This window comes from Ambystoma mexicanum, chromosome 6p, assembly GCF_040938575.1.
Source record: "Ambystoma mexicanum isolate Mex_15411 chromosome 6p, UKY_AmexF1_1, whole genome shotgun sequence".
In the NCBI taxonomy this organism is placed as follows: domain Eukaryota; kingdom Metazoa; phylum Chordata; class Amphibia; order Caudata; family Ambystomatidae; genus Ambystoma; species Ambystoma mexicanum.
Window position 1 is genome coordinate 1,511,137,384 of NC_090935.1, and position 21,070 is coordinate 1,511,158,453.

The following is a 21,070-nucleotide window of genomic DNA, read 5'->3' on the forward strand; positions in this document are numbered from 1 at the left end:
ATAAAAAGTAGTATCCACTGCCACCAGCCAAAACTCGATCAGGGGGGACCGAGACGTGCCCCCTCGAACAACAGACCCCGGGGTAATCGAATTGCCCCGACCAGTACGTCCACAATATGATGGTTTGTACTGGTTTCTGTTCATAATTTGGGACTAGTAAAGCCAATGGGGACTTTACATGCCCTGGGAGACAGTAGTCAGTCCCAGGGTATGGAGTCTATTTTGGGGGGTCGCTACGACACCCCTGGGTTACGGCACGGAGGGTGCTGTGTAACCCACATAAAAAACACATGAGACCCTATGGAATAAAAGACCCCATAGCCCATAAAACACATGGAAAGACAAAGGAACACCTCAAATCATGTCTAAGAGTGGGAGTAAAAGAGTCTCACTCTTAGCCGGAGAAAAAAAGAAACCCCAAAAGTCCAGCAAAGCTGCTGGGGGACTCACTAGGTTTGGGAAATTAGCCTTTACAGAGAATTCTCCCTAGCAATCGTCCAGGTAGGGGTAGACGTGGATCCCCTGCAGACACAGCCGCGCCGCCACTGGCGCTAGGCACTTGGTGAATACCCTGGGCGCTGACTTCAATACGAATGGGAGGGCCTTGCACTGGTAGTGCCGTCCCTAGACCACGAACCTGAGAAACTTTTGGTGTTTTTTTAGTATGGGGATGTGAAAGTACGCATCCTCCAAATCCGACGACGATAGGAAGTCTCCTTCCTCCAGCTGGCCCAGCACATGCTGGCGGGTGACCATCCGGAACTTCTGAGCCTGGATGTATCTGTTTAGTCGACATAGGTCCAGGATTGGACACCATCCTCCTGTCTTCTTTCTGATGAGGAAGTATCTTGAGTATACTCCAGAGCTCCGGAGCCTCTTTGGGACAAGCTTGATGGCTCCTTTCTTGAGCATCGCCCTTACCTCTAACAGCAGTTGAGGGACGTGGTTTTCCTTCCTGGCCGCGGGAGGAATTCGGGGGCACTTCTTTAGAAATTCCAGTGTGCGCCCGTGGGCCAGGGCATCCAGCACCCAACGGTCGGTGGAGAAGGACTCCCACAAGCTGACGAACTTCGTCAGCCGGCCTCCCACCAGGGTGCTTCGGTGGGGGCCCGACACAACGGCCGGTTCAGTCTTGCTTGGAAGCAGCCTTGCCACCTTGGCCTCCCTGGTGACGACGGCGAGATCCACCTGACTTGCCTCGTACCCTGTAAGCTTCTTGCGGCGAGGAGCGGGCCGCCTGACGGTACGTCGAGGAGCCGCCGCCGAATCCTTTGGAGGCACCTTGCTTGCCTCCGGAGTTCCAAAAGGGCGGTCGCCGTTGCTGCAGAACTCCCAAGGCCCGAGCCGTCTCTGTGTTGCTCTTGATGGCCTGCAGTGACTCATCCACTGTCTTTCCAAACAGATTGTTCCCGTCGAAGGGCATGTCCAAAACCTTGGCTTCCACATCTTGGCGGAAATCCATTGCCTTGAGCCACCCTTGCCGTCTAAGGCAAACGCTGTTGCCCAACTGGCGGAAACCGGTGTCAGCAATGTCCGTGGCTACCGTTATGGAGTGGTCCGACGCCCCCTCACCTTCCTGTAGGATCGCCAGGGCCTCTGCCCTCTTGTCATCCGGTAGGAAGTCCAACAGGGGGGCGATCTTGTACCACAATTCCCTGGCGTAGCGGGCCACAATCGCTAGGGCGTTGGACGAGATGACTCGTCGTCCCATGGCGTCCAGTTTCTTTCCCTCGCCGTCCGGTGGCAAAGTTGAAGATGAAGCCGATGCCCCCCCGCTTTCTTCTTGGCCGCTGCTGAGACGACCGAATCCAGGGTCGACTGTGCCCTAAGGCACAACAGGGCTACGTCAGGGACCCGGTACTACTTCTCGCACCGGTCCCTCTTGGCAGGCGTCATGGACGGGTTCTTCAGGAGGGCAAGTCCCTCGTCCCCGATGTCATCCAGCAACGGCACCGTGAGGACCGTCTTCTTCTTGGCCTCGCGCCATTGGTAGATGAAGCCTTCCTTCCATCTCTTCGGGGCAGAGGTGAAAAAGCTCGGACGCCCTGGCAATCATGGCGTGGAAGGAGACAATTTCGTCGGGCAGGGACGTCCGAGGAATCGGAGACAGGAGGTCAGTCCCATTGTCACCGCCGTCGTCATCCGTCCCCGTCGTGGCTGTGTCTGTTCCCATGTCATCCCTCGGGACCGGGGAAGGCAACAAAGGCTGAGAAGGCCGTGAGGGCTGAAAGGACGTTGGATGAATTCTCCTCCTCTTGTTTGGAGGGCTTCCCGACAGACCCGGTTCAGCTGGGTCATCCGTCTGGGGTAGGGGCAGTCTCGTCCTCATCTCCGCGCATAAGGCTTGGATTGCTGTCAAAAGGGCCGCCGAGTTGTCCTGCAGCTAGGGCTGCGACGGGCGTGACGGTTGCTGCTCCTCCACGGGAACCTCGTCATCGCCACCCTCGCTCTCGTCGTCCCCCCTCGTCGGGATTCCTCCCGTGGGACCGGGCCTCTTCCAAATTCTCGGTCAGTTCCTTGTGTCTGTGTCCGTAACGGCCACCGCCCCCCCTCTTTTTCCACCGGGGCCTTCACGGGGGTCTTCTCGATGGGCTTAAAAGAGGATTCCCTCCGCGGAGGCAGAGAAACCCTGGGCCCTGAGGTCGCCTCCACTGGGGTAGCCTCCACAGGCTTCGCCAGGGCCGCAGCGACTCCCTCAATCGGGGCCTTGGCTGGGATCAAGGCCTTCACCACCTTGGGCATGCTTGAGGCCTTCACCTTAGGGGGAGGGTCACCGCCTCGCTCCCCTTCGGCCGGTTCCTTCGAGATCGACCGGGGCCTCTCCAGAAGCTTAGCCGGGTTCTCGGATTTTCTCTTCCCCGATCCAGAGCGTTGGCTCGTGGTTGATGGCGTCGGTGAAGGTGCGCCCTGCCTGGCAGCCGAGGAGCCCGACCGTTCGGTGCTCCCAGTGCCCGCGGACTTGCGGTGCTTTGCCTTCTGTTGGGCCCCCGTCGCCGGGGCGCCCTCACAGGACTTAGAAGACCGCTCAGACTTCTTCTTCTCACCTGCTGGGTTCTTGCCTTCCAGCCAGTTGGAGAGACGGGTCCGACGATCCCTCTTAGTCCGATCCGACATGTTCATACAAAACGCACAGTCCTTCTCCACGTGCGTTTTGTCCTCGTGGAGGCAGTATAGCCATTTCGAATGCTCGTCCTCCTTGAACACATTCTGTAGATTGCATCCACGGCAGATCCTGAACAGTTTGCCGGGAGTCGAGCTTCCCTTCTCCTGGGCCATGTTCCTCTCGTCCGCGAGGTAGGCCTCAGAAAACTTCTGGAATCCTTCAAGAAGCGTAACTCGACAAAAACTTCACCCTTGAGGGGCGTAGAAAAATCTGAAACGGGTCCCCGTTGATCAGAAGTAGAAACAGTGGAGCTTGAGGCTCGATTAAACCAAAAAAATTAGAAATCTCTTTGAAAAAGCGCAAAACGCAGTAAAAGCTTGAGAGCAATAGCACGAGGACTCCCAACACTTTAACGTGTGGTAAAAATCTAAGGATGGCTGCCAGGGGGCGGGGCTTAGGGAGAGGGCAGTCATTGGCTGGGGGGGGGGGGGGGGGGGGGGGAAGTATGACCCAGACCAGTGATTGGTTACTAATAAGAAAGACAGATCAGAAACAAAACTGATACTGATTTTTTCTTTACTGAGGACGGGGAATCTTCATGAGCATGTGAATCCATGCCAGACCCCATGCTGGAGAACAGTGTTTCCCCCATGTCATTGTATGAGAAATATTGATCCATCTTTTCCCTAATGGAGTCTACCACCAAACCGTTCCTTGGGGAAGTTCCACTTCCATAGGCCCCCTATTGTGTCCCAGGTTGAAGGTCACCATAATCGGGGCGTGGTCCGATAGGGAGATGGAGCCTAGATGTATCTCCTTCACTTTGCCCACCAACCCTGTGGTTGCCCAGATGTAGTCTATCATGGATTTCGAGGTATGGACATGGAAATAGTGTGTGAATCCTTGTGCTTGGCCAATGATCTCCCTCCATATGTCAAGCAGTGCCAACATCTCAATTTTTAGTTTCAGTGCCTTAGATGGGCCCAGTGTCCCCGAGCCCGTGGTGTTTCTTCTGTCCAGTTGTGGGTCTCAGGCTAGGTTGAAGTCCCCTGTTAGGACCACCTCGCCCGTGGAAAATCTTAATTGTGAGACCGTCCCTCTCAGGAACCAGTCTTTCCCCGTATTAGGGACATATATCGTGGCTAGCGTTCTCTTTCCATCTCCATATGTAGTATTCAAAAAGAGGTAGCGACCTTCGCTGCACCTGTATTCCCAATCCGTCCTGTATCGCCATCCGCACCCCCGCCCTTTTCTCCCCAGCATTAGCTTGTTTAGTCTGTGAAAACCCTCTTATCTTCAAGTCTTTCGTCGGCTTCCCTGATTTGAGTCTCTTGATATATTATAATGTCCGCCTTCATCCTCCTAGTCGGCTGTTCGATTTTTATCCTCTTTATTTGGGGTATTTAGCCCCCTCACATTGTAAGTATTTTACTAGTGCCATCCTATCTTCCTGGAGTTTGTGTCGCTTTTAATTCACGACTCCTGGTTCTACATCCCTCCGCTCTCCCCCACCATAGCCCCAACTACCCCCAACCTTTAATCCACCCAACCCTCCTTCGCAACTCCCTGAGGAGGGCCCAGGTTCTCCAAGTTATGCGTTAGACGTGCAAGATGTTCCATAGTTTCTTTGGTTTTTGTCAGTCCTCTTCCATCTCCCGGGTGGCGTTTTCCACTGGGTCCGTCCTTTGGCCACGTCCAATTTCAGTGCCTATACAGTCAGTTTGATTTCTATTTTCAAAGATTCAAATTGTGTTTGAAACAAGGCCATGAATTGGTCCTGGAACTCCTTAAATCAGCTCTGCATATCTTCTTAGCGCATTGCCATTGCTGCTTATGAGCTGGTATCCGGAGTTTCGGGCTCTGGTTGCTTCCTAAGCCACTTGAGCTAGTCGCTGTCTCTGCTCCGCACAATTGTTTCAAGCTCGAGGACTGTTTTGCCTGGGGAGTATGTTGGGTCGCCGCCGCCAATTTCCCCCTTGTTTTTGACATGTGTCTATTGGGCCTTTGGCGTCCTCAATTCCGTAGGTGTTCTCTAGCTGTTAGCACGTCCTTACTCGTGGCTTATTCTCTTATAGGGTCTGCCCTGCGTGCGGGTTCGGGTCCTTACTGTCATGACTTCGGTTCGTACCTCCGGCCATGTCCCGTCACCCAGCGCTCACTCTCCTCCACCTGTCTCCCAGGGCTCACGCAGGCAACCCGGTGTGGCTCGCGCGCTGGCGAAACAATCGCCATACGCCGTCCAGTCGCGCTTGCGGCCGTTTCTCCATTGGCAGTTGCCATGGAGATTAGGCAGCCGCTCGAGCCCTCGTACCGTGTTGGCCCGGTCACGTGACCCGTCCATACGGTCATGTGCCCCGGTTTCACGGTCACATGGCTCCAGTCATCGTCACATGACCAGGAAGTGAACGGTATTTAAACCGGTCAGTACCTGTACTCCACGCTTCACAGCTGATTCCCTTGGAGACCCTGACTGGCGAACCTACTCGTGTTACTTACCCGGCTTCCTGAAACCTTGCTCTTGTTCTTTGGACTTCCTGTGGATCACGTTTGGCTGCGGCGACACCGGCTCCTCTGTTCAGCACGGCTCTTTGACCTCGGACTGAATCACGGACTCCCTTTGGATCTTGCTCTTTGTTTTTCCACTTAATCGGACGGCTCTTCCTGGCTTCAGACCCATCTTTTCTGCTCAACGGACTTCTCTTGGATTTCCCAGATCGCCTCGCTGCACGGTGGGTCACACCTCCCAAGTGGTGGTTGTATCTGACTGTTGGGACCCCTACTCCGATACAACATTCTCCAGGTGGAGACTGGCGAATTACATCTGGTCCTATCCGGTCCTTTGCCTGAGTGAGTCCTGGAACCATCCTCCCTTTCAGGTTCAACGTCCTTTCCATCAATTCCCCGGTAAGACCCTGATTGTTCTCTGTTTGAATACTCGCTGTGCCCTGCTTGCTTGGATTGTAATCATAACCTTCTTTCACAGCTGCCTTGGGGTTCCTAGTACTTCGGTTCCGGCTTCGGATCTTCTCCACCTGTGGCCTCAAGGGTTGCACAGGGAGTGATTGGTGGTTCTCCCTGTGCGGCACTTGGGGACGGAGGTCTTCTATATCTTCACGACTCTCAACGCAGAACAGACTGTGAAGCCTAGTCGTGTGAGATATGGAGGGCGCCGCTGAAGACCCCCTGGCCGCTGTCATCCAAGCACTTACGGTACTACGGGCCGACATGGTGGCTGCTAATGCAGCAGTCCATCAGCGTCTCGACCTATTACAGAGTGCCCAGCATCCCCTGCCCGCAGACCCAGAGCTGGGTGACGCCACTCCAGCTTCTGTACCCCTGGCACACCCACTCCCGGCTCCCTCGGCTCCTGTTCCGGTGGTCCTACCCTCTCCCTTTCCTTTGGCTGCCCCAGAAAAGTTCCATGGGGACCCGAGGAAGTTTAGAACCTTCCTTAACCAGTGTAAATTGCACTTTTTGTGTCGACCCCTTGCCTTTCCTGACCCCACCACCAAGGCGGCATTTACTCTATCTCACCTAGCCGGCACGGCTGCTGCTTGGGCAAACCCGCTGTTAGAAAACAATCATCCTGCCCTCTATGATTTCGACCAGTTAATATCAGAAATGTCCAGGGTGTTTGACACCAGATACAAAGCACAATCCCATGATCTAGAATTACTGGATTTATCGCAGGGCAAGAGCTCCCTCATTGAGTACATCACACGATTCAATCAACTAGCAGCTGAGACCTCATGGCCCGAAAACAAAAAATCGGTTGTATTCTATAGAGGGCTAAGCAACCCTATGAAAGACGCTTTGGCCATGGTACCGTCCCTACCAGTTCAGTTCCCGGCTCTGGTGGATTTGGCACTCCAAGTGGACGCACGGCGATCTGAACGCAGGGCTGAGGCCGGGTTCTCCCAGTCTGCCAGCTCTGCCGTCTCATCATCGTACTCTGAGCCCACCAGCGAGCCTATGCAAATAGGGGGTGTTAGGAGTCCCATCACCTCAAGGGAGAGGGAGCGCAGAAGGGCCGAGAACGCCTGCTTTTACTGTGGATTGGGGGGGCATTTAGTCAAGGAGTGTCCTCGAAAACCCAAATCCAAGAAACCGGATTTTCGTCCAGCTCGATCCTAGATACGAGGGTAGGATCGAGTTCTCCATGCCCTTCCCCGAGTCACACTCCATCGTTTGGTCGAATCAGGCCCATTCAGGTAGAAGCTACCATACAGCCTGCCCCTGGTATCACACATCCCGTACAGATCACCATCGATTCCGGGGCCTCCGGGAACTATATCGATATCACCCTAGCCCAAACACTGAATCTCCCTTTGATTAACAAACACCGACCCGAACCGGTTCAAGCAGTCGACGGGACTGAACTTGTTTCTGGTCCCATCAAGCAACAGACAGCTCCCCTCGTCCTGACCATCCAATCGACCCATAAAGAAACCCTCCACTTCGATCTAATATCCATGCCCCAGTTTGGTATCATTATAGGCATACCATGGTTACGAGAGCAGAACCCGCATATCGATTGGGGAACAGGACAAATATATTTCGAATCCGAGCTCTGTCAGAACTTCTGTCTACCTGCAGACACAGAGACAGACACCCCAGCAGTGGCTCTTGGTGCGGTTGCCCATCTATCAATACTGGGTGACGTTATTCCCCCTGCCTCACACATAGTGGGTTTAGTCACCAATCACATTCCTGTGGTTTATCGGGATTACAGCACGCTATTTGATCAGGGCTCCTCCGAAGTACTCCCTCCTCACCGCCCATATGATTGCCCGATTGACTTGGTTCCCGGGACTGTAGTACCCTCGGGCCGCATCTATTCTTTATCCATGTCGGAAGATCTGACTCTTAAAGAGTACATCGATAAAGCGCTGCGCCTGGGTCACATACGACCGTCTAGATCTTCTGCAGCTAGCCCCATATTTTTCGTGCCCAAAAAAGAGGGCGACCTTCGCCCCTGTGTGGATTATCGTCGGCTCAATGCCATCACTATTTAGAACCGGTACCCGATTCCACTCATCTCTCCTCTTCTAGACCGGTTAACCCATGCCTCCATGTATACCAAGCTGGATTTGCGGGGGGCCTATAATCTCGTCCGCATCCGAAAGGGAGACGAGTGGAAGACCGCCTTCTGTACGCGGTATGGCCTTTACGAGTATACAGTCATGCCCTTCGGCCTATGCAACGCCCCGGCCACCTTTCAGCATTTCATGAATGACATCTTCTCGGGCATCTTGGACGTATTTGTGGTGGTGTATCTTGATGATATACTCATTTATTCTCACACACTGAAGGAACATGTCCAACATGTACGAGAAGTGTTGTCCCGGCTGCGACACCACTCGTTGTTTGTGAGACCCGAAAAATGCTTGTTCCATGTAACTAACATGGAGTTTTTGGGGTTCAACATTACACCTGGTGGTCTGGCCATGAATCACACCAAAGTACGGGCGGTCCTCGAATGGCCAACACCAAAAACCCTAAAATCCTTGCAATCTTTCTTGGGTTTCGCCAATTTCTATCGGCGTTTTATTTCTGGATTTTCTTCTCTTGTGTCTCCTCTCACTTCCCTTACCAGTCCTCTTGTTCCGTTCAAATGGGAGGAGATGCACCAGCAGGCCTTTGACGCATTGAAGAACGCCTTCACCACTGCCCCTGTGCTCCAGCACCCCGACCCTGACCAGCCGTACGTAGTTGAGGCTGACGCCTCTTCCTTCGCATTGGGGGCAATCCTGTCACAAGCCTGTCCCAATACAGGTCGGCTTCATCCTGTAGCCTTTCATTCACGCAAGTTTAACCCTGCAGAAACCCACTATACCGTAACAGAAAAAGAGCTACTGGCGGTGATGGACGCCTTTCGTACCTGGCGTCATCACCTGTTGGGGGCCAAACATAAGGTCACGGTATACACCGACCACAGAAACTTGCAAGACCTGGCAGCCCTGAAATGCGTAAACAGTAGACAGGTCAGATGGCACCTGTTCTTCGCCGCTTTTAACTTCCAGATCAAACATCGCTCTGGCTCTGAGCATAGTAAGGCAGACACTTTGTCTCGCTCCCCTGGGGGGGTTTCGTTACCTGTATTTCCTGACACACTCTTGCCCCGGGGGCATGTTATTTGTACTTGTACTCCTCCTCTACCACTACTCGAGGAGATTCGCTCTTGGGTCAAAAAACACCCCGATCATTTGTCAGAATCGGATCCCTCCTTTCATAACGGTCTACCGTATGTACAGGACCGTCTAGTCCTCCCTACCACTGACACCAGAAACCTAGCCCTGGAGTGGTCACATGATGCCCCGGTCAATGGTCACCCAGGCCAGGCCCGCACCTTAGATCTCTTAAAACGCTGGTGTTGGTGGCCCTCCATGAGACGGGACGTGGGCTGTTACATCGACTCGTGCTCAGTTTGTGCTCAGGGCAAACATCGTAGGGGTCGTCCGTTGGGACTATTACGCCCATTACCCGTGCCACCAAAGCCCTGGCACACCCTGAGCATGGACTTCGTGACCGATTTACCCAGGATTCAGGGATATGACACCGTGTGGGTAGTGGTCGATGTCTTCACCAAAATGGCTCGTTTCGTCCCTTGTCATGGTATCCCTTCTGCCCCTGTCTTGGCCAAACTCTTCTTTGATTCCGTTTTCTGCCTGTACGGCCTTCCTTCTGTCCTGGTGTCCGATCGTGGTTCTCAGTTTACTTCCCGTTTCTGGCGTGCCTTGACCGCTCTACTAGGTATCGATGCACGGTTCTCCTCCGCTTACCACCCGGAAACTGATGGTCAGACGGAAAGAACGAATCAGTCCATGGAGCAATATCTGCGTTGTTTGATGCTGCAGCAGCAGACGACCTGGTTACAGAACATCCGTTATGCTGAGTTTGCCTACAACAACGCTACACACTCTTCCACGGGTTTCTCTCCGTTCTATGCCATGTATGGTCAGCATCCCCGATTCCTCCCTGTCCCTGACATTTCACCCTCCGAGAACCCTGCCGCCGCAGCCTGCATTCGGGATATGACGTCCCTCCATGCCCAGGTCCTCATTCATCTGCAGGAGGCGCAGACTTCCATGAAGGCCTCCTCGGACGCTAGGCGTACCATGGCGCCCTTGTATCCCGTTGGTTCTCGGGTTTGGTTGTCCTCCCGTCATCTCCATTTAAAGAGCTGTCGCAAGCTGTTGCCCCGTTTCGTGGGTCCTTATGTCGTTTCCCGGGTCATCAACCCGGTGGCCTATCGCCTGGTTCTCCCTTCCTCTTGGCGGGTTCATCCTGTGTTCCATACCTCCCTCCTCAAGCCCTGTCCCTCCTCAACCCGTCTTCGCCCCTCTCCTGCCCCTGTTTCCCTGGGGGTACCTGATGTTTTCGAGGTCTCGAACATTCTAGGGTCCCGTTTTCTTAGGGGTCGCCTGCAATACCTGGTCGATTGGTTGGGTTATGGTCCGGAGGAGCGTTCCTGGGTCTCTGCCTCGGATGTCCAGGCCCCCCGGCTGGTTACTCAGCTTCACCGGGAGCATCCTTCGTGCCCACGGGGTCGTGGGCCTTTGGGGGGGGGCTCTGTCATGACTTCGGTTCGTACCTCCGGCCATGTCCCGTCACCCAGCGCTCACTCTCCTCCACCTGTCTCCCAGGGCTCACGCAGGCAACCCGGTGTGGCTCGCGCGCTGGCGAAACAATCGCCATACGCCGTCCAGTCGCGCTTGCGGCCGTTTCTCCATTGGCAGTTGCCATGGAGATTAGGCAGCCGCTCGAGCCCTGGTACCGTGTTGGCCCGGTCACGTGACCCGTCCATACGGTCATGTGCCCCGGTTTCACGGTCACATGGCTCCAGTCATCGTCACGTGACCAGGAAGTGAACGGTATTTAAACCGGTCAGTACCTGTACTCCACGCTTCACAGCTGATTCCCTTGGAGACCCTGACTGGCGAACCTACTCGTGTTACTTACCCGGCTTCCTGAAACCTTGCTCTTGTTCTTTGGACTTCCTGTGGATCACGTTTGGCTGCGGCGACACCGGCTCCTCTGTTCAGCACGGCTCTTTGACCTCGGACTGAATCACGGACTCCCTCTGGATCTTGCTCTTTGTTTTTCCACTTAATCGGACGGCTCTTCCTGGCTTCAGACCCATCTTTTCTGCTCAACGGACTTCTCTTGGATTTCCCAGTTCGCCTCGCTGCACGGTGGGTCACACCTCCCAAGTGGTGGTTGTATCTGACTGTTGGGACCCCTACTCCGATACAACATTCTCCAGGTGGAGACTGGCGAATTACATCTGGTCCTATCCGGTCCTTTGCCTGAGTGAGTCCTGGAACCATCCTCCCTTTCAGGTTCAACGTCCTTTCCATCAATTCCCCGGTAAGACCCTGATTGTTCTCTGTTTGAATACTCGTTGTGCCCTGCTTGCTTGGATTGTAATCATTACCTTCTTTCACAGCTGCCTTGGGGTTCCTAGTACTTCGGTTCCGGCTTCGGATCTTCTCCACCTGTGGCCTCAAGGGTTGCACAGGGAGTGATTGGTGGTTCTCCCTGTGCGGCACTTGGGGACGGAGGTCTTCTATATCTTCACGACTCTCAACGCAGAACACTTACAAGGTTCCGTAGTACTCTTCCGGTTCCCTGTCCCCTCCTTGATGGAACCTTCTCCTGCTGAAGCTATTGCCTATGTTGTTGCCTCTTGTCGCAGCCGTCTTCCGATGATGCCAAGTGCTATTTAGCCTGTCGGGCTATAGTTCTTTTTTCAGGTCCCTAACAAGTGGCCGGCTGTGTCCTTACGTTGGAGGCTGTGTTGTGTGGGAGGGGAGGGGCGCCTTGTTTCTCACCTGTTTCTGCTGGTGATTGCTGCCTGGGGGCCTCCCTTGCTTTCCGGGGTGGTTGCAGGGTGTGCCCGTTGCTATATTTAACACTTCATTTACGGCCCTGTGGAGAGAGGCTCTTGGTCACGTCCTCTTCCCACGGCGGACATCTTGGATCTCTCCAGACCAAACAGGTTTTAACTAACGATAGGTCCACCCATGAGAATATACTATACTTGGAGCAATAAACTGATTGGGGAAGAAGGTGGGGGCAGAAATTCACGGTGGTATCATTGGATGCGCAACAAGCGTTCAATAGTATGGACAGGGGTTTTCTGTCATTCACATTGTAAGCTTTTGGGTTGGGCCCCAAAATTAGGGACATAACGGCCAATTCTCAGATCCCCGCAACAAGGATAAACGTTAATGGTATTTACACTTCCCTAATGTTGAAATCTAGTGGCACACGTCAGTGCTGCCTGCCGTCTCCCTTAGTATTTGAAATGGCTTGGAGCCTCTAGCATGCATAATTAGGAAGGAGGAGAAAATAATGGGACTAGTGAGTAAAGGAGTACAGCAAAAGCTGGAGCTGTATACTAGGTTCTATTATTCATGACCAATACACTGCGCCTACGCTACCGTTTGGCATTTGAAATATTGAGACGAGTTGGCTTAGGTTCGGGGTTCATTATAAATTATGAGAAGTCTAAGGGGCTAAATGTGAATGAAGTAACTAGCATAATGGGTGAAACAGCTGTGATTTCCCTTGAAGTGGGAAACTAGGAAGATAGATTACTTGGGGGTGAAATTGTCAGCGTCCTATGAGGTGCTCTACAGCGCTAATATCTCAGATATAAGGAAGCAATCTAGTGATGATTTGTAGAGGTGGGATTTGCGGTATCCATCCTGATCAGTCAGGAAAGTGGTGGTAAAGATGACATTACTTCTCAGGTTCCTTTATGTTTCGTGACATTCCATTAATGGCCCAGAGAGCAAGGATTGATAGTTTGCAGAGAGAAATCCTGAAATTTATTTGGAATAAAAAGCATCCAAGAATGGGCAGACGAATTCCAAAGAGGGCTCCATTGCTGAGGGGTCTGCGTACTCCAGAATTGGGGCTGTATCTACTGGCCGCACAGCTTGAACCCATGCTGGAGTGGTCGCTGACATGTGGGACTATGATTGAAGAATTTGGAACAGGGAGTCACTTCAATTCCTCTTCATAAACATCGCTTTCTGGTGGGTACTGGGCATCAGGCTGGAGGTCAATTTGTACAGAGCCTTGAAACGAACAGGTATAAATTCAGGGCTGTAGCCCACTCTCTCCAATTAGTCATAATCCTGACTTCTCACCAGGAACAAATGCTACATACTTTGCCAACTGGGAAAATAAGGGGATCACCCAATTTATAGTTCTCTATAAGGAAGGTAGACCAGTGAAATTTGAGGAGTTTAAGACGTAGTATTCATTGGGGAAGCAGGAATGTTTCTGCTACACTCAAATCAAACATTGGATTACAAGCAAAACAGTTTGAGGCTGGGTTTAGAGTGCCTGGATTGAAGATTTTATATGATATTTTATTCATATCGCGCTCATACACAAGTGTTTCAGAGCGCAACCAAGCAAAGGGAGGGGATCAAGGGAGAACAAAAAAAAACAAAAACTATGATCTTACTAGGCCCACTGACATTAAGAACGCGCAAGTGCATGGAGAAGGGAAAAGGGGTAGAGTGTGTGGAAGGGGGAGAAGTGCAAAGTGCAGAACAGAGGAGAGAAAAGAATAAATAATAAGTGAAATAAATAAAGGCAATAATGGTAGATCAGCCAGCAAGTGGCAAGTGCATGATTGGTCAGATAGGGTATATCTGATGAGCACAGAAGAAAGGTGGGGGCTGCATGGGTACAGATACAGATCCCAGTGCAGTGGGTGGCCCGGAGGCAGTGCAGGAGGGAGGCAGGAGGAGCAGGTACCTGGGCCAGAAGGACAGTAGGACAGTAGGTGGCCAGGTGAACAGTGCCAAGAGAGAAAACAGGTCAGCAGAGGAGAAGCGAAGAGTAAGGTCTTGAGGTGCTTCCGGAACCGGAGATGGTTCTCCTCAAGTTTCAAGGTGGCAGGGAGGCTGTTCCAAAGGGAGGCCCCAGCCGAAGACAGATCTACCCCGAGCTCATTTCTTTGAAAAACGACTGACCCGGTGGGAATTTGAAGTAGAGGAGCAAAGGGTATGGGAGGGGAGGTATTTACGTAGGGATAGTTGAAGGTATTTTGGACCCAGGCCCCATAAAGCCTTGTGGACAATGCAGAGGGTTTTAAATGTAATTCTTGCATCCACTGGGAGCCAATGAAGGGATTTCAGAGCTGGAGAGATACGATGCCATGGCTTGAGGCCAAGGACAAGTCTCACAGTCCTGTTCTGGATTAGTTGTAGAGGGCGAAGAGTGGAGACAGGTAGATTTAGAAAGAGGCGGTTACAGTAGTCCAACTTGGAGAGAACCAGAGCTTGGGAGACATTGATCTTCTGGGGGAAGGAGAGGAAAGGGAGAGTATCTCTGAGGAGGTGAAGTAAGAAGTTTGACTTTTTACAGACGTCAGAAATGTGGGCGGAGAAGGAAAGTGTGAAGTCAAAGATGACTCTGAGGTTATTAACCTCAGAGGTAGGGGTAGGAAGAGGGCCAAGGGAGGCCGGCCAGAGAGTAAGGGGAAAGGATGGTGAAGGTGTACCGATGAGGAGGATCTCGGTCTTGTTGGCATTTAGACAAAGATCGTTGGCAGTACACCAATTCTGAATGGCGATTAGGCAATCAGAGATGAGGGAGAGGTGGTGGCCGAGGGCAACCTGAAAATGAGTTGAGTGTCACCAGCAAAGCACTGGATGTTTCAGCAGAAAATAGAAATGCAGTAGGCGAGAGTTGCCAGGTATTGGTTGAAAAGCCAGGGTGAGAGATTAGACCCCTGGGGATCACCACAGGTAGAGAGGGAGATCGATGAAAGGAAGGACCCAAAATGTACCTGGGAGGGTCAATCACTAAGAGGGAATGGGATCACATGGCTTTGGCTTTATAGATTGTGTGATGGGAATTCTCCTGCTAAGTTGCCGTATATGGAGTGGTGGGAAAAGGAATTGGGGAACACTATTGAACAAGAGGACAGGAAGCATATTTGGGAGCATGCGCATAAAACCTCTACATGGAGCACGATAAAGAAAACAGGATACAAAATTTGCTTTAGATAGTATCTTGCACATCAGCGTATTAATGGATTCTCTTGTCGCCTTTGGTGGAAAGAGGGCAGTGAATTGGGGAACCTGGGGCATATGTGATGAACATGTGGTTAAGTCCCAGAGCTTCTTGAAAGAGATTTTGGGGTTTACTAAGGAGGTAACTGGCAGACAGCTGCCCATGGATCAGGTAGTGGTGGTCCCAGGAATGCGGTGGAGGGTTCCTATAACATGAGGGGGGTGAAGGCTACCCTGATCACTCAATTGTTGCATGCAGCCCATGCAACGGTAGCACACGTTTGGAAAACAAAAAGAGGGTAGATTATTGGACAATGGTGGGTCAAACTGCAGGGAGTTCTAGCAATGTAACTAGTAACAGCCTGAGCAATGGTGAGTTTGGTAACATTTATGAAAGTTTGGTACCCTTTCATGACTATGTTCGAGCTAGAGAACAGTGCTATCATAGGCCAGGTATACTGAAGACTTACTCCATATGCTGATAAATAGTAAGGGTATCAGAATGCGAGGAACGGGGTGTAAATGCTGCATGCCGATGCTAATGAAGGGGGTATGATGACCAGGTAGGTATAGTGGTAGTATTAGACTTCGCGCTGTGGGTTACGAATGCTGTTGCACATGCATCAGAATGGGAGGCACTGGACTGCACAACAGATGGAGCAATGCGATTTGTGTGATGGGCTATATCACATGTACAATGGTGAGAACATTCTGTTTGATAAAGAAAGCTGGTACATTTTTTTAAAAACACTGTTTAAATACTGCTGCAATATAGCTTGGTGGGCTCATCGCCATTGCATGAAAGGCTCCCATATTTCTAACTCTGCCTGCTGAGGGAAAGGCTTTCATTTTTCGGAGTAGCTTAATGTGGATACATCCGGTCTTCAGCGAGCAAGGGATCCACATAGAGAGGCCCATTGGATCCTTTCACTTTTAAGCTGGATCACTGTGGTTTTGCTAAGCAAAGGGGTATCCAAAAAATGTAAGTGCAAGTATCACATGTGTTTTCTAGTCACATGCAATGCACCCTGCAAGGATACATCAGAGGGCAAAACACTTGGCTTTCAGATAAAGAAGCATAGTTTGCAAGAAGACAACAATTGTTCAATGCCCATGAAATCGCAAAATCCAGTCTGGCCTTCAGAATCCCCTATAAACACATGCAAATTTCATCTGAAACTGAAATGTTTTTCATATATAGTCATTGTGAATACGCTGAAAGCCTGACTCGACTTCACTGAGAAAGTGCAATAGACCTGCTTCATAGAGAACTATAATGTGTAGCGCAGAAACAAGACACAATAATACATCCATTAAGTTATTCGGCTGCACACAAATTGCTCACCTCTGTAATAGGAGACTTCGGATTCACATTTCTTGCTGCAGCAATTTCTTGCAACTGATTCGCAACTTCAGTAATAGACAACCTTTCCTCAGGATTCACCTTCAGCATGGAGCCTACATGGCAAGAAGAGATTGAAGTAATTTCTGTTTTGTAAAAAGAGGGCTTTGATTTTCAATTTGAACAGTGCACTTCAAAAATAGTTAATTTTCTGTGTTCAAATATTTGTATTAAATTGTTTCTTTTTAATCTATGTGACAAATCTGAGGATGTCCCTTCTCCACTAGGACAAGACCTTTCCCATGGGGCCAGGGCGGTACATCTACAGTACAAAAGTCCCCCTGAGGGTGGTGCATTGCGGGCAGATCAAATCGGAGGCAAAGCCCCTCATGGGATTAAGAACAACACTTTCCAGAGAACACGGTATCCCCACTGCCTTAGTAGACCCACCCCCCTCAGTCCCCAAACCAAGTTCTCACTATCTCCAGGCTTTGTTAATATATGTTATGGTAAGGTAAAACCACTTAATATGATAGAGCTGACAAACATGGAAATACCAAATGCTTCCCACGTAACTAGCATGACTACTGTGACAAAAAAGATAATCAGCAGTATGATGATTACTCCAGAGAACTGTAATTAACGGTCTAGCCTTTCATCGTTTTCGATTGGTCCAAAGAAATACAAAAAGGTAAAAAAGGTAGTGGGAAAAAAGATGGGGAGAGCAGCCAAAGATCGAGAAAGCTGGGCAGATGCCAAGGCGGCATCACGAGACGCTGTACACAGAGCTGAGCGTGCGAGTAAAAGCAAGCAGACGGGGACAAGCTTATTTGTATGCTGCCCGAAGAAATCTGGGCATCCCGAAGCCTGGGAACCTGCCAGGAAGCAAAGGCCTATCCCGTAAAGCTAAAAGGGACTGGCATAGTGGCTGCCAACGGAAAACTGAAGAGAAAGTGATCGGCGGCACGCCACAAACCGAAGCAAGGAACTTAATGCTACCGGAGCCCCATAAGGAAGCACTGCTGCCCGAAAAACGCACACCAGAGAATAAAGAGGTATACGGGCAGAGCTCAAGGTGCTAAGGGTCCAAAATCAACAGGAACAAGAGAGCGAGAGAGTTTGGTGCCCCAGCAGATGCAGAGAGAGTGCAGAAGGGGGCATATGCTTGGCAGGAGAGTAAACCAAGCTATTGCACCGATACATTGTGAGTCTGGGATCCAAACCCATATGAAAGCTGAAGAATAAGAGGGTCTGGGACCCCGAGAGATGTAAAGAGTGTCCATGAGAGGACAAACACCTGGCAGGAGAGTAAACCAAGCTGGACATATACTTGGTAGGAGAGCGAACCAAGCAATTAGGTTCAACCTTTGCAGGTCCAGGACTCGCAACCAAAAGAGTTTAAGAACAAGAGGGTCAAGGACCCTGAAGATAAGAGACTGTTTTGATGAAAACCGATGCTTGGTTGGGAAATGCACCAAGCTGGTATTATTAAAAAAATAAATAAATTTAAAAAAAAACTGTCAGTCTGGGACTTGCACCCTTATGAAAATCTAAAATACAGTGACATTTATCTGAGAGAATACAGGGTCTTTAGAACCCCAAAGAAAAGGACAGAGAACCAGAAGAAATCCAGGGGAAAGGGGCAAACCTCCAGAATACTGGGACGTTTTACCTGGTAGAACATTTCTTTTGTCGTTTAGACCACCCAAGACACTGGGAACTTTTCTGTTGGCAAGAGTTATTATGAAAACTTTACTTTGGGAGAAACCAAGCCTACAAAGTTGATTTAGGTTATTGGAGTTAGGGAAAGAGGTAGGGTTTTTGGACACAACGGTCACATACATTTTGTTTTGACATCCTGACGGATTACTTAGTTTCCTTTGAGGCAGGGAAACCCCTCCTAGTATTTAGGGATAGAGAGGCATTTTTCCAACCCTACTAGTTGATCAAAGTTATAGCCAAAAATATACCACTTTTTGTCCAAGCCTTCCTTTTGCACTCTTACATCTAGCAATGTCTGTTTAGTCAATCAACTTATTGCATAACAAGCATCACAAAACCGTAAACACACATTAAAATGTACTCCATAAATAGATGCAATTGTTACCAAATTCTGTCACATCCTACATACACATAGAATACACTAAGCACAAGGTTTAAACCTACACAAACTAAAACGAACACCAGAAAAGAGATAGAAAGGGTGCTCAAGATGGCCGCCTGAGTCGGAGATCCACAACCAAAGAGGTCTGCCGGTGCAAGTGTCCATCAGTTCAACTTCTGCTCTGCAAAATCTAACCCTCGGCCCCCCAGATGGACAGCGAGAACAGAGCGCTCCCGGAGCCTGTTCGAGGACCAGAACACAACACATTTGCAACAAAGCAAAGCTCCATTCTGCCTGCAGTAACAAACTTTCCAAATGGATTCTTCCTTTTGCATTATGAGTCATTATGAGGCCTAATCTTTCTCAAATCAGCACTCTCGCATTAACGTCTCACACAATTATATTTCTCAACAACAATGTAAACACATTTATATCTTTTCCTGACAACCCCTCCTAAACTTTGTTTCTTGAAGACACATTCTTCTTAAATTCCTGTACAACTTCCACAGTTAGCCCTCTACATTAAGTGTAGCTATTTGAACACCCTTGAAACGATCAGTCAGGAAGGAACACCCAAGAAATCCCTTCCATTCCCATCAATAAGGCGTTTTCCTATTTAGATGCCTTGTATATAACAAGGCATCAGATAAACCCTCTGCGCTCTCTTCTAGAAAACAGAAACCATATGACAAACAATGGAAAAGAATACAACTATAAACCATTTACGCCTCATTCAATGAGTTCAACAACTCCCCCCACTGCACAATACAGACAACCAGTGAATTCCAGGGTACTATAAGGATGTACACCTCCCTATCCGCGATACCCATTCGATTCAATTGACCAAACATGTAGATATTTCCATACATTAATTCCTCTCGTTAACAATGTGAAGAAAAGATCTCAATACAACCACACTGTGATTAACACAATCACTATACACATATCTTAAGTCTCATTTACCCATTCTGTTTGCATATCATGAACCCTCACCATAGGAACAATTGCCTGCACACTACACCCTCTGGAAAAATAATCTAAGGCCTGTCCAAAGTTCCTTTCAAGTTTTGCTCTGTGATGTGTTACATTTTTAAAAGAAATGTACTTTTTCATTTGACAAGTTAATAAATATTAAGCCCAACCAATCAGTTATTTTACATGAGTGAGAGACAGAAATAGCATTCTTTGATCAAATTCAGTTCAACAAAAATAAATAGAGGTCCATGTGTTAACTGGTTATCAACAAAGAATGGAGTAAACACAAACAGTATGCAACTAGCCGTTCAATCAGACCACCTTTACAAATTATGTTGTATATTTGCAAATTAACATTTGAATTTTCTCCAACAGGCCATAGTCCTGCATACAGGATACAGAATGTTACTGTTAAAATGAATTTCAAAAGTCAGCCCCGCTGGGAAGATTTTGGGAGGGCACCCTATTTATGGTAAGCAGGGAAAGGCACAGAGGTTAGCCAAAACCCAGTCAAGCTAAGGTAGCTGATCAGTCAAGTACTAATCTCATGCAAAGTGTGAGAGTGGTCTAGGGCCACAATGAGTCCACACAGCATCACCAATTATTCAAGTTAGGCAGTAAGTACATTAAAAATAGAGATTTTAATGTACACCGCCTCAACCGCAGCCTGAATATCGACAAATAAAAGGTGAGGATTTTCCACCCTAAACCAAGAAAATTTAGAACATTGAAAATTGAAGTAGAGGGCTCAGTGCTTGAGAAGGTCAAATATGATTATTTGGAGCTTAGATTTGAGAAGTCTAGCAGCTGGGCTGCTCAGATTACCAAAGCGTACGGCACCTTAGAAAAGGTAGGTGTAGCAATCCTGGCATTTCGTTCAATGCATGGTAGAGGCACAGTCTCCTCCGCTCTGGACCTATTTCAGAAGCAAGCCACCCATGCTGTGTTATATGGCTCCGAACTATGGGGCTACAGCAATGTCCAGGATACAGCAATGTCCAGAAACATAGTACTAGAGAACATAAATTCCTGAAGAAATTGTTGTTTCTCCCTCCCAACTCCCCCACAGCACTAGTCTTTCTGGAGCTGGGTGGCACTTCAGTTGCGGACCAGATCCGTGCCAAGGCCAGCTCTTTATTGGGCTACATTATGGAAACAGCATGATTTGGCAGGCTCCGCAATGCAGCTCTTCACCTCCTAGCTATGGTGGGTGGCGGGAGTTCAAAATGGGCCTCATACGTTAAGTTACTGTAAAAGGACTTCCATATGTCTGACCTGTGCACGCACCCTACTTTTTTAAGGCTGTCCGTGATCAAGAATATTTTTTAAAAAGGGCCAAGCAGAAAAGTGACGATTGACTATTGATTGATGCCTTGAGCCTGAACCTTGGGCCAGGCCATCTTGATTGGAGGCATGGACCGGGTTACAAACCATACCTGGATGTGATGTATCCACCCTACGAAAAAGGTTTGTATTTGCGATTCTAACTGGGGATTCTCCCGGTG

General features: G+C 49.8%; 1 protein-coding gene across 1 annotated transcript in view; it reads right to left on the reverse strand.

The window, feature by feature from the left end:
- Positions 1–21,070, reverse strand: part of GAK (cyclin G associated kinase) — a 2,243,070-nt gene that overhangs the window by 1,746,363 nt on the left and 475,637 nt on the right. Inside the window, exon 9 of the mRNA XM_069626358.1 lies at positions 16,490–16,602. Within this exon, the coding sequence (XP_069482459.1) occupies positions 16,490–16,602 (113 nt within the window). The remainder of the gene's footprint in view (positions 1–16,489; positions 16,603–21,070) is intronic.